Genomic DNA, 18495 nt, shown 5'->3' with positions numbered 1-18495 from the left:
ATAACCAATTGTTATGACATTAATTAATGCCGTCTGGGACTCAATCGGTTAATGGACAGGTTTTTCGTTATCGAACGGTGCTGTAGGGTAAGTGCGTTAGTTTTCGTCCAATTATCGGAGTTGCCAACTTTGTGATGCGAAATGAATATCTTAAAATACCCTTACTCATATGTATCATATGTCATTTTAGTCCTTATACAGGGTGTTTGGCGCATCGTGTGCCAAAATGATTTGGCGGATAGAATGGGTCATTTCCTATATTTTCAGCCCCCATAACACGTTCCATGCCAGGCGGCTACTTTATATTAATTTTTTTAGTAATTTCAACAAAATACCCAAATCGCATCATTTAATTTCGATTTAAAAAAAAACTACTAGACGTAGCCTCAAAGTAAATATTTTGTTTTGACGTGCATTGATGTAGGGTTGCATCAAATTTAAATTTACTGGCAAATATCATCTAGTTTTTTTTTAATTCAGCTTTGAAGTTTTCCGAAAAGTTAAAAATGAACTGAACATTTAAGTTTACATGGCTATAATTTTATTTTTAAAAGAGATAGCGATCTTCGGATTCTATCAAAACTTCTCTAGTCTATCCCCATTCAAACGGTATACTAATCTTGTTTAAATAATAACAACAACTTCACAAATTCCTTAAATTAGTGCATCGACTCTACTCGGACTAATTTGCGAAATTTGTGTTTATAGCCCCTTTTTGTGTGAATAGCACGTTAAATACCTACAGGTAAAAATTATTTATCTTATTATGCAATGTAAAAACCTTTTCCTTATCGTTTTTCAATGTGGATTTCTTGAAATTAGAGACGAAAATAATTATTTTGATCGTTTATTAATTATTACAAATTTTGATCAAAATGTCCGCCTCGGCAACGTATACACTCACGACATCTTCTTCTAATTTCGACTGTTGTCGTATGCAGGTTTATTTCTCTTTTTTTATTACTATAAAGGCGTTTTCTATTCGTGGATTGGAAGAGATGGCCCTATACCACTGTATATGCCTGCACAATCCCCAGACCTAACTCCGTTAGATTTTTACGTCTGGGGACGAGCTAAAGAACTGGTGTACTTAATGGAAGTTCAAACAATAGAAGAACTACAACAACGAACAGAAAACGCCTTTGTAGTAATAAAAAAAAAGATATGAGCCTGCATACACCAACAGTCGAAATTAGAAGAAGATGTCGTGAGTGTATACGTTGCCTAAGCGGACATTATGAAAAAAAAATTGTAATAATTAATAAACGATCAAAATAATTATTTTCGTCTTTAATTTCAAGAAATCCACATTGAAAAACGATAGGGAAAAAGTTTTTACATTGCATAACATAAATATTTTTTACCTGAAGGTATTTAACGTGCTATTCACACAAAAAGGGGCTATAAACACAAATTTCGCAAATCAGTCCGAGTAGAGTCAATGCACTAATTTAAGGAATTTGTGAAGTTGTTGTTATTATTTAAACAAGATTAGTATACCGTTTGAATGGGGATAGACTAGAGAAGTTTCGATAAAATCCGAAGATCGCTATCTCTTTTAAAAAAAAAATTATAGCCATGTAAACTTAAATGTTCAGTCCATTTTTAACTTTTCGGAAAACTTCAAAGCTGAATTTAAAAAAAACTAGATAATGTTTGCCAGTAAATTTAGATTTGATGCAACCCTACATCAATGCACGTCAAAACAAAATATTTACTTTGAGGCTACGCCTAATAGTTTTTTTTTAAATCGAAATTAAATGATGCGATTTGGGTATTTTGGTGAAATTACTAAAAAAATTAATTTAAAAGTAGCCGCCTGGCATGGAACGTGTTATGGAGGCTGAAAATATAGGAAATGACCCATTCTATCCGCCAAATCATTTTGGCACACGATGCGCCAAACACCCTGTATAGTCTACTTTACGTTAATATTATATGACAATAAGTAAATACCACGGGTTTTTTTAAAAAAAATATTTTATGCAAAAGTGACGATTTCACTAGTTTTCGTCCAAAAAAATCAGTTTTCGTCCTAGTGTACGCTAGTTTTCGACCACTGTGTAGAAAAATGGGTGCAGTTGAATTATTAACTTAAAACCAATTCTACAATACAGTAACTATGGATTGTGGTATATCATTTGAAAGGTAATTTTGTTAGCTTTCAAATGATATCAAAAAGATTTAAATAAGTTTCTTAGCTAAATTTAGGAAAATATTGCAATAGGTTGAAGGATAAATGGACGAAAACTAATCTACAGGAATAGCTAATTTTGGTTTTCGTCAACCCCAGTGCTTGCTCATGACGTCATGGACGAAAACACAACAACGTTTAAAGCTGTTTTTTGTTTTCGTCCACATCTTTTTAACGGTTTTTATGGGTTTATCACTGTTAAAAAGTGGACGTAAACTAAAATGTTTAATGTAATAGCAATAAAGATCATATTGGAAGAAAAAACATTGTATTTTGTAGGTCCATTGAAGTAAAATGATTATTAAAAATATTAACTAGGTGTCAGGGTTTCCGTCCACGTGGACGAAAACCAAAATCTTGCTAAATTGTTATGCTAGTATTAGTCCACTTAATTATCTAAGATTTATATACAAACACATTAATAAAACCTTAAAATAGTGTTTATTATGCTAATAATTAGACATACGTGCCAAAAACATTACGTAAAGTAGCTAAAACAGTAATTAAACATATCATGAAAGTTCCCTACTGGCACGTTTTTTTTCTAACTTGACGACGTTTTCCATTCGCCTGTGTGCAGCAGCAACTTCCGTAGATTTTTTTTGGAGTTATTACTTGTCAAATTACATTTTCATGCAGGCAGAACTGTTACTTAGATATTATAGATTGTAACAACTCCAAACTTGCACGGAAAGTTAGCTTTGTATTCTAATTTTCCGTATTTGTTTGTGGCAAGTCGGTCAAATGGACGAAAACAGGAGCTGGACGGAAAACCGGCGCAATTACCCTATATCTTAGTTTTTTCAGAAAAAAGTTTCACTAAAGATTTAATTTTTTACAAACGGTAGTAATGAACAGGCAAAGCCGGTACTAAACGCTAGTCTTGATAAACAAAATTCAAGTAAATTCGTAGATGATTTGATAAGGATCAATCGATCATATCTGTTTTAATTGCGGATGAGAAATAGATTGACCTAAGAATCTAAAATATGTAGTGTGATACAAGGTAAGTAATTTGTTAATATTATTGAGTAAAACAAAAATATTGTATAGGATGTGGAGCAAAATGTTTCGAACGGTTTAGGTAAACAGACGTACCTACCTACTTTTTTTTTTTTTTTTGCGCAGGAAAATACTTTGCGTATACCCGCCGCCTCGGGGGAAGCGACGGGTTATGTGGGACTCCCTTGTCGGGTGGCAGCTCAGATCATAGAAGGGAATAGATGTGAAACGGGGGCGTGGCGCGTGTCTCCGCGATATGCCCAGAAACGAACATCGCCCGCGACGCCAGGTTAGTCGCGATTCAGTCGTACTGAGGAAATGTTCTCCGATATTGTTGGATAATGCGTCGTAACGTGCAATAACATAAGTGAAACGAAGAACTACAGGAACAATGAAGTCATTTACCACATGTAAGTATTGCAAATCCATTGGTATTTTGCTTATAAATAAAAAAAACTAAACATTTTTACGAACGAATTCAGTGCCGTGACATTTACTGCGATATCGAAATTAGTGGTGATAAAAATTCAAACACGTTGTACATTGACGATTTCGTTAGCAACCACTTTATGTCATGCGTAACTACTGCGCAATGTATTTTATTTCTTCCGATATCCACTGACGCGTGAAAATACACAGTACGGCCGCATGTGCCGGTCGTAACATAGTGCAGGGCTCGTGTTCTAATACGGTTTCCTATTATCGATAAATAGAAGTAAATTATTATTTTCTATTTTCTAATTTTGAATGAAAAAATCATGAGTTGCTTGCGATTTTTAAATTTTTACAAAAACAATAACAATAGTAGAAGTAATTAGTAACTGTCAACTATGTAATTACTATAAGAGCTAGTTGAAAGCCTAATATAGGCATTATTTTTGATAAACATAGGCGGTACGAATTTCGCCATAATTAAAAAGTTAATGCGCGATAGTAGTTAATAAGAATTACAGTGATCCTGTTATTATTATTAAAGTAAATAATAATATATTACCAATATTGTAAATACTGGTAAAAATCGCAAGTACCTACTTAACCCATGACTTTTCATACAAACTTTGTCAGTCTATAACTTCTATACTCCATCGATAACGACATTGAGCTTTGGTTGGGGTAAATTAATATAAGGTAACTTCATTTAGTCCCAATAATTGATTCTGAGTTTTTCGTCCATACAAAATGGAACTGACTCCTTTATACAAAAATCGTTAAAGAACATAATAATAACGTATAATAATAAAAAGGTTTTCATACAAGCATTTTTTAAACCAATTTCGAGCCTTGCCCCCAGGATTTAAAGTATCGATATCTTATCGACTCCATTTTATATTTCTTCTCTCTAATTGCTTTTTTCAAAGTGTGCGTCACGTCACGCGGCCATTGATTGGCCATAAGGCACGCCTTCTGGCCAATCACAGCACTTTTAAGCCGGTTGCACATGTTGTCGTAGACTCTCAGTCGCTTTGTTTTTACACAGTTGAATGTGTGTGTGGGAGCTGTGGTGGGGGAAATGTGGGGACACTGGTTCTCGTTGTAGTTACGCGCGACTTCATATCTATTCTCTTTCTATGATCTGAGGGTGGCAGCAATAGCGGCTGTCACCCGACAAGTATACCCACTAAAAACCTGCGGTGCACCCTCTGCGTTTTACTGGCACGACGTGGGGTCCTACAGATTCAGACCACGCCGTGCCGACGCATGGCCCAGCCTTTGCCGGGCCTCCCGCGCTAAAGAGGGGGTCTGCCGGTACACTGGCAGACCCCCCCACGTACCTACCTACTTAGGTTATCCATACGTTAAATATTTTTCGTTTGTATTAAATTACACTAAATCGAATTCAAAAAGAGTTTAAAATAATCTGTGCGACTTTACTTTGAACTGGCTTTGAGTAACATCTTGATAAAAAATATAGAAATAATAAATTCATGTCACTATTTTAAAGTAACGAAGTACCCTGGGGACCGTTTTTGCAAAGTTGTTGTGCCTGTTTTTAACAATAGGACTGCAAGGACAATAAAAATAGGGCCGCATTTGAAAATATATGTAGTCCTATAAGTCCTATTGTTACTTTTAGTCTCACAAATACTTTCATAGATGGCGCTACTCTATGTAGCGCTCATTTCCTACATCGCGGTGTGTGAGTATTTTTTCCTTTCTTGACCCCCCTGTGAAGTTTAGTTCTCAGTATCGCTTCTCGGCCTTTTGGCTAAGATCAAAGTGTAGTATCTGTTCTTTTCAGCTTAATATCTGAAAGTTCTCTCACCGAGGGACCAGTATATCAAACTGATTTTTGTATGACGAGAGGATGTTCGGGGCTCGCTCCACTCCTCTCAAGGGTCGGCCCGGCATTGCAGTGCCGCCGGGATCAGCCCACAAAAACCCTTTCAATACTTAAATCATTGAAATCTAATTACATTCGAGACTTAATGTAGGTACCTGCACTCTCTACATGCAAAGGTCGTAGCAGCTGTTAAGGCTGATTTACACGTATTATGTAATTAAGTACCTAGGTAACTTACAACTTAATACGTGTATTTTATTATTATTTGCTAGCTTATGGCCGTGACCGTGTTAATTCAATTCAATTCACTAGCGTGAATTTCGGTCTGTCACAGAAAAACTTTTTTTACTTTTACTGAAAATTATTCAGTTTGATACGCCTTTAAGTTATCCAAAAAATAACGTGACTCTGCCATCGTTTCAAGGTTAGAGAAGTCTAAAATTACCAATACTTAAAATTCTTTAGCTTTACATTGATTTACCTAGATGCGATAACAAAGTAGGAAATAAAAACAATATTATTCGGTCTGTGTAATTGTTCCCAGTTACATTTCTGACTTGACCTAAACGAAATGTGTAGACAGAACAAAAAAAAACTAAATACCAATGGAAAATTCTGGAAATCATACATATTGCGCAATGTTTTGAAATACCTATAATATGCTAAGCAGTGACTGAACCAACCGGCCTCTGCCGGACCCAGCGGCAAACTAACGTGGGGTAGAGCTTACCTCGCTGTTTTAAACTAAATTTATTCCGACACAACTATAGAGATTGTAGTAGTCTCTAAGATGTATGAGGTTCATTTCAGTAAGAAACTATAGTCAGAAAAGGAACTTGATGACGATAATAAAATATTTAGGAAAATATCCTGAAGTTATGTAAAAATTGAATAATAGAGTGCGGTCACTGTATTTTCAATCGTAATTACTGGCCGGGAAAATCAGATTGGAAAAGATTTTCTTGTTATCTTTAGTAATGAAATCAAAGTTTACAAAACTCTGTTTTAAAATACTTTAAAACTTAGTCTTTCCCTAAACGGCTAGACTCTACTTCTAAAACCACGACCAAAAGTAATTTAATATCCAAATTAGGTAGGGATAATTTTTCAAGGGTTTTTTTCTTTTTTTATATCAAGAATAAACTTGTAATTTCGACATATTTATATATTTCTCATACAGAAACAGTCAATAGGTCATTTTTATTCTTTATTTCATGACTAAAAATCAGCCCTTAGAGAAAAATATTTGACAAAATTAATTGACTCCTCAAGTAAACCCATTCATTCATATTTTATCTTTTCCACAAAAATACTATAGGCTCATACTACGGAAAGTTGTGGGTCAGTAGTACAGTGCGTGACGCCACGCCACCCCGCCTCTGTGCTCGACGCGTTCGATTCCAGTTTGGTACATTTGCATTTTGTTTATCACTACCAAGCCACAGTGGTTTGACGAGTAGTTGGTTGGGACAAAAACGCGTAACGATTTTGGTAGCTATGTGGTATTTATTATCTACTTAAATAATTGAGAACATTGCTAAACCAATGGGGATTAGTTTCTCACTGCGAATCAAAATAAATAAAGAAATACTAATTGTACCTACAAAATAATAAGTATAGAAAACCTGCATAAACGAGTCGTCAACAGCCCTTTACAGTCCACTGCTGGAGTCTATGACTATGAGTCTCCTCCTCCAATATAGTGGAGGGTTTTGCCATGATCTTCACGTTTGGCGGCGGGTGATTGCAGTTTAAAAGATTGATGTTTTTCAGAGAGCGCTGCTGCCCGTTCTCTGTTTTATGTAGTCCTCTTACGACACCCGCGGGAAGAGTAGGGGTTCGTGACAAATGAATTCTACTCTGCCCTTACCACACGGCTTGAAGGCATGACGGCATAAAACGAGTAGGTATTTATTACGAATATAATCTTTTGTGCTTGTACACGTTTTTGCGAATATATTATTACCTATATCTCACGAAATTCAAATTGAACATTGACGGTTTGTCGTTTTCTTTTCACTATATTATGTAAGTATATAGATTAACTGTATAGAAATTTAGACAACGCTTTTTTGATAAAACTGACTGAATTTCCTTAACGGTTTTTGCAAAGTTTTACATAATTTTGTAATTAGTGTTTTATGACGTCTTATTATATGTAATTTATATGTTAACTAGATTGTAAGGCAGGTAAGTAGGTACTACTTACTGAAATTGATTCCTAGAGGAAGATAGATCACAGCCTTATAGCTCTTAAAATGAGTGTTCTACCTAAGAAAGATCTTGTTATTAAATAAACTAAACTGCGGAAATACTAACCAAGATCTTCTAGGCAGCAAATCATTGAATAAACTTTATGAAAATATTTTATAATATAGGATTTTCTAGGCTTTATCCATCTTGGTCCTCCGACTGTACCACTATGCAAGGGGGCTCGGCTCCTGCGTTCTATCAACGGCCCCCGAGTGGACCGAACATAAAGACCATATCACAATTAAGATATTTTTTAATTAGAAACTTACAACATTATGCCAGATTTTACTAGTTTTTGCGCGTTTGTCACAGAAAGTCTTTAGGTATGACACACGCGTGTCCCTCTTACAAGAATCAAACTTTCTATACCAAATTTCATTTCAGTCGTGAAAGAAACAAACATAATTTATCTTTCCATCCTCACAAACATTGGTTAAGATAGGAAGGATTGTGCGTTAAGTTGTGCCTTTTGAACTAAGTCTAAAATGTCCTAGTTTAAGAGCTGGAAAAGGCAAGTCTTCAGGTAGTTGAATGAATCAGCCGTGCTTTGCAGCTTCACTGGGCAATAGCTGAACTTGATGGCTCTAGCTCCCTCAACCCAAAGCAAGGACGATGCATGGCATATCACTTAGCTTCCCTCAACATTATGGTAGGACCTCACATTGAGGATCATGACACATCAAACTTAACAGTGTACCTACCTTCTTATGTTCTAATAGCTAGATAGACTACCATTTCGCAAATAAAATAATTGCCTTTTTTTAATCCACAATGGGGAAGCTCCTGGCCTGCATCTCACCTGATGGAAAGTACAGGTACAGACGACTTTCTTTATTACCATTCTTCCCGATCCAGCTCCTTTATCATACATATTTATTTTATTTATTTAAAACCCTTATTGCACACAAGTTTACCGTAGAAAAGGCGAACTTAATACCCTGTGGTATTCTCTACCATTTCATTTCTCTGTCAGTGTGGAATCCGCCTAACCCCATCTTGTTTTCTTAAAGGTGGATTGTCGTTATAAATTCCTTGATTCTAGTTGAAATATAAAACAGGTCGCGCACGCGTTCCGTTTAGTTCTACGTCAGATATCATACGGATCGTGCTGTAATCAAATTTGTTGAAAGTGCTGGTTTTGTGGTAATGGTAAGTAATATACCTACTTTAAACCTTTTACTTTAAATTGATGGTATTTTTTAGACTAGCGCGTGGTTAGGTTTCGTTCTTCTAACTAATTTCTGGGATTGTTACCCCTTTCCATTCTATTTTTAGCACCAATTCACTGAATGTGTAATTTCTTCATAAATAATATTTTATTCTACGTAATTTTTCGTTTCAGCCAAACCAATGTCCAGCCCAGACTGTAAACTGTTTGTATACCTATTACAAATAAATAAATAAATAAATATGGACGTCATTTGGCTGAAACTAACTTAATATGAAGGTTCCAATACATGGTGGATTCGTGTCTGAACCGCACTTGAAATGTTTTTTTACTGAAAATTCAATTACAATTACCTAAGCGGCGATAAACTGCTTTGACGTTGAAGTTAATTTTATTGGCATTGATTAGAAGTTCCTTGAAATTTTCAAAAATACCTACCTAAAGAAACTACCCATTAGTACCTACCCTACTCAGATCATAATTTAAAGAACAAAACAAAATAATTAGGAACAGTCAACACTGTCACTGAGCTTTATACGATTTAAACTTTTTATGAAATACATCTAGAGCTATGGTTTTTTATCGGACTGAAAAGTAGCAGTGTTAGCACTTAGCATACCTAGTAGGTACTTTAATAAGTGATGTTTTTCAGACTTCATACACGGACAAAGGAAAAAAACCAGAAGCAGGAAGATTCCTTGCATTTGACCACCTCACGTATTGGGTTTCAAACGCGAAACAGGTAAGATAACTTAATAAAATATCCAACAGATCAATATTGCTAATAGAGAATTAAGTGTGAATACTTTAGACTTCGACACTTAAAGAATGAAAAATGAGTTTATAAAGAAAATCGTGAATCCTAAATGGAAATGATCATTGTGGCGAACGGACGTCTGCACAAGTTGTCATGGCACGGTAGTCCTAAATGGTACCTATCTTAAGGTTATCCTAGCACCACATAGCTGAAATAGAGTGATAGAATATTGAAAAATTTGAAAATGGACACTAAGTAGTGATGAATCCTGTGGCAATAAAGTTACGTAATAGAGCTACTTATACATGTAAAATTTTAAGTAACTTCCAAAACCCTCCATAAAATATTATACCCATTATTTTTTTCATTTTTTATCACATACAATTTCCATATTTTAACCTATCAAAATGTCCGCATAGGTTTTTGAATCTATTTTTATGAAACTTGTTCTAGGCGGCGAGTTACTATGTGACGCGTTTCGGCTTCGAACCGCTGGCCTTTGCAGGACTGGAGACTGGGGTGCGCAAGACCGCTTCATACGCAGTCAGGTTGAATAAGGTAAGCCGGTATGGTTATTAGAATAATACGAGTTATTTGTTATTGTTTTGTTACCGAGACGTGATTTGAATAGATAGGCATATACACGTTTCAATGTTACGATGAAATTACAGTTAATGATGGATATGAACGTACAAAGAGTAATAGAGCTAGATCCCTGTGATTTTGAGATCTTACTTGATTTACGTCACAAAATCATTCAGCAAATCAAGTAAATAGAAATAACTTACATTCGGCAAAAATGAACATGTAAGCATACTCTACAACCGTTTATTAGCGAATTTTATAGTAGCCAAAACCAAATCTATCTTAACTACAGTAACGGACTACCTAGTTCCGATCACGATAGCAAGTTCGGCTCCAGCGATGGGCAAAAAGTCGTGATTCGTTCACAAACGATGCTTGCTTAAGTGAAGCAGCAAATCAAACGCACAGTGTTGAATAGAGCTCTATGATTGTCACTGCGCACTGTGAGACCTCATAGTAATGTTTGTGAATACGGGCGAAAGTTGACTCCAAAATATTTATCTTATTTTAGATCATCTTCGTATTCCAAGCGCAATATGAACCTGAAGAGACGACCTTCAACAAGGAGGTGGCCTACCATGGAGACTTCGTGAAGGATGTAGCCTTCCAAGTTGAGAACTTGGACTACATTGTGGAGTACGCAAGGAAGCAGGGAGCGAAAGTAGTCAAGGACATTTGGGAGGAGAAGGATGAGCATGGAGTGGTCCGGATGGCGGTTTTGAAGACGGTAACAGTCCTAATTATGTTTAAGAAAACTTCTCACTAGTTTCAAATCTTACGTTTAAAAATAGTAATGAATAAAGTTCTAAATATGGTAGAAAATTAAGCAACTGGTAACGGTTAACCATATTGTCTGGCTATCGGACGGGAAAAGCCAATCCAGAATCAGAAGTACCTACTTAAGCACTCCCCAGGGTGCGTTATTAAATCCAGTACAAAATTTTTGGGGACCTATTTTCATTTCTTCTGATAATAAACTAGGTATCTTTAATTTGATTATTTTTCACAGTATGGAGACAACACACATACATTGGTTGACAGATCAAAGTATACCGGATCATTCTTACCTGGATACGCTCCACTCAATATCGACCCAATTAATAAATTCTTGTAAGTACTAACAAACAACCTATCTACGACATTATTCTAAAAAGGAACAGTACCTCTAGCATGAACAACTTTCGTCTTCGAATCGTTTGCGTACTCGATAAAATTCGATACTTAATCTTCGAATTAAACGATAACGGGACAATTTTGATACTCAAAATAAGTTTCGTGCAACCACATCTCATACTAAGTTCACTTTACGATACGTTCACAAGGGCGCTGTAGTAGTTTTCTTACTAAATCTTTTGATGGCGATTCGAGTAGGTACGCAAACGATTTGAACTCGAAAGTTTTTCGTGCTAGCATATGATGTTGTTTCGCATTATATTGGCTTCTGATTTGGAGAATGGAATGGAGAATAGCCTATGATTTGTGGAATTTAAACATTTTCGCAGGCCAAAGATCGAAATCAACTTCATCGACCATGTGGTGGGGAACCAGCCTGATGGTGAGATGGAGCCCGCCGCAACGTGGTACGAAAAATGCCTCCAGTTCCATAGGTAAGCTACTACAAATTAATTAGTAACATAACATCCAAAAAAGTTTAAGATCAAACTGGGAACATCTATTCTGTGAGAATTTGATTAACTTTACTCACCATCTTATTCCGCCTCAATATCTTAAAATTTCATCCCTACGACATTGTTCTTCATACATGCTGCGAGCTGCGTTCACTTTGACCTGACCGTAGATCGCATTTATTGTGACAAATCCTTTCGTCTGTCTCTCACCTAAATATCTCTACTGTATAAAAATAAGTCGGGTTTTCCTTCCTGACGCTATAACCAGAGTAAATACAAATGAGTATGTCATCTTCATAGAAACGCCCGAGCGCGGTTTGTATGTGAGCGCGCCAATACGTATGCGGCGCGCACGCACACACTGACAAAATTTAGCGTGGATTAGCGGTGAGGTGCGCTGAATTTCATACGTATTGACGCGCGCTCACATACAAACCGTGCTCGGTGCGTTTCTATGAAGATGACCTACTCATTTGTATTTACTCTGCTATAACTCCAGAACGCAGAAACCGATTTCCACGGTTTTCCATTCGTTGGAAAGGTCTCGGGCTCCGTGAGGTTTATAGGCTATTTATAATGTAGTCCACGCGGGCGAAGCCGCGGGCGGAAAGCTAGTTTCGTAATAATTAACGCAACAATTTCCATCACTCGTTTTCACTACTTCGACATCTGTTGAGCCAGGATCTACTTAACAGACAAATAACCCAAACAGTCAAGACTGACTTAGTAACATTCCTTAATGGTCCCCAGATTCTGGTCAGTAGACGACAAGCAAGTATGCACGGAGTACTCAGCCCTCCGGTCGGTGGTCATGGCCAACTGGGAAGAAAACGTGAAGGTGCCCATCAACGAGCCCGCTCCTGGCAAGAAGAAGAGTCAAATCCAGGAGTACGTGGAGTACCATGGAGGAGCTGGGGTGCAGCACATTGCTATAAATACTGAAGACATTATTACTGCTGTAAGTTTTTTGTTACCTACTTCCCAACTCCTTATGATGGTGGCGGATTATTCCAGAAGAAATTATTTCTTCTTACCGAACATTGTAGAAGATTTTTTTTTATCCACAAAAAGGAAGCTCTTGGTCTGTGTCTCACCTGATAGTAAGTGATGATCAGGCCGAAGGTGGAAGCGAGCTTTACCCGGAATCCTCAACCACGGCTCAAGATAGCGCTCATGTAGAGTACTAGTATCATCAAAATAGTAGTAGTAGTGATAGTTTCATCAATCATTTCGCTCTTAAGCACATCAGCAGAAAGCAAATGCTGAATAGGTAACAAGTTGAACTGGTAGAGTTTATATGTGCAAAGAGTTAGCTTTCGGCATCATGCTCCTGTAGAATCGAGTACAAACTATCGAATTAAGACGCAATAAAAAACTGTTAATGTCTCCTATAACGGATACACATCGTAGACACGAGAAAAATATAAATGCTGCAAAATAAAATTACCAACTTACCTACCACAGATTCCAAGGAACACTCTATTGCTTTCCCACACCTAACCGCATTTGTTTCAAATCTTGCAGATCGTGAATCTTCGTGCCCGCGGTGTCGAATTCCTCTCCATCCCATCTGAGTACTACACCATCATCAGGGAACGCCTGAAGCACAGCAAGGTCCGCGTTGCAGAGAGCATAGACACTCTAGAACGTCTGAATATCCTGATCGACTACGATGACGATGGCTACTTGCTTCAGATATTTACTAAGAATACTCAGGACCGCCCCACTCTGTTCTTAGAAGTCATCCAGAGAAGAAACCATAATGTAAGTAGCTTCTTCTGGTAACTTCACTTTTCCAGTAGTTTTTGCGATTTTGCTCATATAAATCTCGCCTGAATCTGAAGTAGCAGCACCACCAAAACACCCAAAACGTTCTGGTAGAAGCCTTTTAACATGCAAATAAGATGGTCAGGGTCCCATAATGTGTACACGAGGTCCGTCAGTATTAGTCCGATATAATTATGAACATTTTCAAACACAGGTTTGAGATAACACAAATAATTAAAAACTGATGTGTACTTACTTAACTTCGTTTTCTTTTCAGGGTTTCGGAGCTGGAAACTTCAAAACACTCTTCGAATCAATAGAATTGGAGCAAGAAAAACGTGGAAACTTATAAATGTACTTATAGAATAAGTAATACATACTTAGTTAATGATGTAAGATAAGAAATTGTAATGAAACAATGACCTTTCTTCGTGAATTATAAATAAATAAATAAATTATGTTAAAAACATTTAAATCTTCAGTTATCTTGTTACAACTGTTTGATTCAATACATTTTATATTCCTAAGAAGCATTAAATTTCCCAAATACCTACAACCCGGTCGAGTTAACTGCGCACCAGGCGGCCGTGACGTCACATCGAGACCCTGGTAAGGGGGGCCAATGCGGGGAGGTACGCGGTTGAGTGCAAGGGAGAGACGCATTCTAGCTAGATGCGCAGTTAACATGACCGAGTTGTACTACCTAGAATTACAAGGTGTATCGACCCGCTGTTAAAGTTGTAATAAAAAGGTTAAATAAAAAACTTATTAAAAGATTGTCGTTTTATTGGATTACCGTTGATTAACATCAATGCGTTTCGTCATATTTAACACCAATTAGATCTTTAGATTGATACGAGTACGTATTTACAACACACAGATATGTATGTATGTGAAAAAATGCACATAATTCCAAAATAAACTTTATGTGAATCTGCAGGTCTAAAGAAGATTATCACTTCATCTCCAACACTTTGAATAAAGTGAACAACCTCCTTTAGACCAGTTTATAAAGAGATACGTAAAAACCTTCAATTTTCTCTACAAATCACTTTATAAAAGACAGCGCTAATCAGATTTAGCCAACATTAAAAATAAATCCACGTTGGCTGTAAAACCTAGATTCCTTTGCCAACGTCGCTGTTACCACAGATTCACAAGCACCAAAATAATCACAAAACCGCTGGACATAACAAACGAATATAATTTGTCTAAAATCGTCTAAAAGTATCGTTAGGTATGCGTCTAGGTTGAATGTAAAAACTGGCGCACACGATACAACATTTTACAAAAAGACGTTACAATTCTGTGAGGATTTCTCGTAAAATACACTCACAAATATCTTGTAAATAAATGTATCGTGTGCGTTGTCATTATAAACATCTTATACACATTTGCGATTTAGTCATGAGGCCAAACAGATTCGATACAGAGACATGTCTAAAGTAATTATAATATCGATAATCGATAATTTACGATAAATCGAAAAACTGGCTCGCACGATAAATACGCAAATGTGTAAAAGCCTCTACAAAGCTTTAAAATTCAGGCTTTATATTTTATGAGATTATCGAGATGAACCGTGCATCACTAACCGTATTTATTATCTATGTATATTTACTATAGATTATGCAACTCACAAACGCGTAAGAGTGAAAGTTTTATATTGTGATTGTGAATTCATAGATCCCACAATGGCATCCCTACATAATAGTCCTGTATAAAGAACACAAACTAAAATGATTACCTTTTGCTTGGTACCACAAAATTACAATTAGATTTACTTCGGGACCAACGTCAAAATAACAAAAATAAACTAATCTTCCTATACAAACAAATCAATGATAGTAGATTGGTTAGTGGTATAGAAACATTAACTAGTTTTTAGTGTTAGACTTTGTAAACTTTTGTATTTCAGCAGTAATATCAACATTTTTTTAATTTATACAGACCAGTTTAGTATCACAATGTTACGCGGAAACGTACATATAAAATATTCATCGAACGCGTTTGTACGTCACAGTACCTGCATAAGAATGGCGGAATTCAATACTAGAAAAACTTCAATACCCACGATATTCAAATACTTCGAATTTATTGTAGCCTAAATGTTACCTAGTCTGTCCATACTAGGAGAGGGTATACTTTTGATCTATGAAAGTACAAACCTATACAAAACAACTATATAATTATAATAAATACGCAATAAATAAATGCAAAACATAAAGTTTTCATTTGGTTTTGTTGTCGATACTTTAAATTTTATATCATCACCAATTTTATTAATGTCATTCCTACATAATACACATCTTAAAATAGCTAAAATGATTGCTTTTTACAAATGCATTTAATACAATGCCAGTAATTTATTTATAAAAAGAAAACAATATTTTTATAATAAAAAACTACTAATAAAATTTTACATTGACATTTTTATAATTCTATATTACCAAAATTACATCATGGCTGGCTATGCAAGAATTTCGCTTCAATATTTATTTATTACATCTGCATACATGAAGATATGATATCAACACTCGTTGCTATACCTTCACACATACATAATATGACATAAAAATATGTAATATACTGACGATACACAACATCAAACTACTACATAATTATTATAAAATATGCAACTTACTCGTGCAATATAAGTCGCGTGTGTATCAACAATAGATTGCGTATTTTCAATGTCTATGGCACTTATCCCTCCGCCAACGAGAAAACGACTAAAGTTTGACAGTTTTTTGACGTTTGTCAAAGTTAAAATAAGATGGTGCAACCCAGCCTATCTATTAACTATTTATAGAAACGTCAATGTCAAGTTGTGTCGTTGTGCTAGTAGGTTATATTTACCCGATTCGGTCACCATACGGTGATCGGATTGGGCAAGTTTTTCCTATAAGGATCTGGCTTAAAGCACAGTGACACAACTTGACGTTCAGTAGCTCTACCATGAGTTTACATTAAACGTACTCGCTAACGAATGCGTAAAAAGTTTTCCTTATTAAACCCTAAAAATCTACGACAGTATTAGTTCTTGACCCCTCCAGGGGTGCTGTTCCCATGTCATACATTTCAGGGCCCCGATTGCGCTAAAAGTTTTCAACTGCAACGCGACTGGACGATGAACGAAATTCAGCTCTTTGACACATCCATATCGCGGTGTCGTTTTGACAGCTAGTTCAAACGAAGTTGAACGTTTACGTAAAAGCTGACAGAAAGCTACTTTTCTCAAACGCAAGTCAAACGCTTCACGGACATAGCTGTTTTAGTGAAATTTTACTTTAAAAAAATAAGGTGTTCGAACTTTTAATGAAAAGTGCATAAATCCGTTGTTTCGTCTTTGTTTACGCGTGAACTTTACCGCGATACCGAATTGCACGTTACATCAGCTGGAATGATAATGGAACGGAAGTCGCGCGCAACTGGAGCTGAAATGCGAATGAATTGGAAACATTACAAATTAGCGCAATCGGGGCCCTGGTATTTAGCAGTCGCTAGCGAGAATGTTTAATGTAAACTCATGGTAAGCATACATGACCATAATGTATGTTTCTTCAGTCAGCAGTTACCCGCTTTCTCGTCGGGACAAGTGCCTCTCACTACAAACAGTACCAACCTACAAAGTATACCCTGTCCCAGCCAGCGTGGCTTGCGCACTTATGTGTTATTCGGGTCGGGCTCCAGATCGGCTGGGTCGACCATCTCGAAGTCTCGGTCGGTGGACGAGCGCTGGCTGTTCTCGGATTCGGATTCCGATTTGTCTTGGATCGGAGCGTCCTCTCTGGGAAAAGAAATAGGGTTGGTAAATATGCGACAAATTAAATGTATAACCGTGAATAAAGTTAAGTAATTTAGAATGGGCAGAATATTTTGGTCTTTTGAGGGTTGATAAATAGTTTTGTGAAAATAATATTTTGTCTAGTTGACATAATACAAGATTTGCTGAGCTGAGGACTAGATAAGATATAAGATAAGTATCATAATCTACTACGAAATTAAATTAATCCGGGAAGATGGAAAAAAACAATTATTGCATTTTTCCTGTCACAATCGGATCGGGGAAGAACAACTATTGCATTTCTCTAGATCAGGGTTTCCCAATTTTTTTTTGCCAAAGAACCCTAATTGATTATACTTTTCCTAGCGGAACCCCCGTAATACTCCGCCCGCACGCCCTGCCCCTCTCTTGTGCGTAAACAAGTCGGTGCGAGCGAACAACGTCGGTCACGGAACCCTTGCGGCCTTTCCACGGAACCGCAGGGTTCCGCGGACCACCATTCGGGAACCGCTGCTCTGGATTTATTTTTTAACCATTTTATTTCGTTTAGAAAACTAGTATTAGTGCTTAGAATGGTATGAATGAAATAGGTTTATTGCAGTGTACTGCAGGAGAACGAGTCTCTAATTAATCAGATCCAAATAGAGGATTTGGCCTACACTCCCCACGCTGTTTTTTTACATCCTACTAATATTAAATCAAAATCAAAAAATCAAAATTTTCTTTATTTGTTTAGACTAATTAAATTAGTTCTTGCAAATCGTCAAATGCTCTTAAGGAGCCTATACATGTCTCATTCTTTTTTTGCCCTACCATGCGAAAGTACCATTATAAATGCGAAAGTTTGGATGTCTGGATGTTTGTTACTCTTTCACGCAAAAACTACTGAGCGGATTTTGATGAAACTTTACATTATTATTGTTTATAACCCAGAATAACATATCGGCTATAATTTATGACGATCTGTGACAAACGAAATTTCACGCGGGTGAAGCCGCGGGCAAAAGCTAGTGATTTACATTTAAGCGAAACTTACTTAGCTTCCGTTTCCACATCATCCTTAGCCTCGGGCT

At 36.5% G+C, this 18495-nt stretch overlaps 2 protein-coding genes and 1 non-coding gene across 3 annotated transcripts in view; 2 read left to right on the top strand and 1 right to left on the bottom strand.

The window, feature by feature from the left end:
- Positions 1–5382: 5382 nt before the first annotated feature.
- On the top strand, positions 5383–5575 carry LOC135075788 (U2 spliceosomal RNA). Its single transcript, XR_010258110.1, has one exon. It is a non-coding gene; the product is annotated as a U2 spliceosomal RNA (small nuclear RNA).
- Positions 5576–8769: 3194 nt separating this feature from the next.
- On the top strand, positions 8770–14409 carry LOC135075712 (4-hydroxyphenylpyruvate dioxygenase). Its single transcript, XM_063970166.1, has 9 exons — positions 8770–8879; positions 9551–9640; positions 10109–10213; positions 10752–10967; positions 11250–11350; positions 11743–11847; positions 12619–12826; positions 13393–13632; positions 13913–14409. The coding sequence occupies exons 1-9, from the start codon at positions 8877–8879 to the stop codon at positions 13985–13987; spliced, it is 1143 nt and encodes a 380-aa protein (XP_063826236.1). The 5' UTR covers positions 8770–8876; the 3' UTR covers positions 13988–14409.
- LOC135075714 (translocation protein SEC62) overlaps positions 14401–18495 on the bottom strand; it is a 23932-nt gene continuing 19837 nt past the window's right edge. Inside the window, exon 8 of the mRNA XM_063970168.1 lies at positions 14401–17425. Within this exon, the coding sequence (XP_063826238.1) occupies positions 17302–17425 (124 nt within the window). The 3' untranslated portion in view covers positions 14401–17301. The remainder of the gene's footprint in view (positions 17426–18495) is intronic.

This window comes from Ostrinia nubilalis, chromosome 10 (genome assembly GCF_963855985.1).
Source record: "Ostrinia nubilalis chromosome 10, ilOstNubi1.1, whole genome shotgun sequence".
NCBI classification, from domain to species: domain Eukaryota; kingdom Metazoa; phylum Arthropoda; class Insecta; order Lepidoptera; family Crambidae; genus Ostrinia; species Ostrinia nubilalis.
This window is presented reverse-complemented; position numbering and strand designations above follow the sequence as displayed.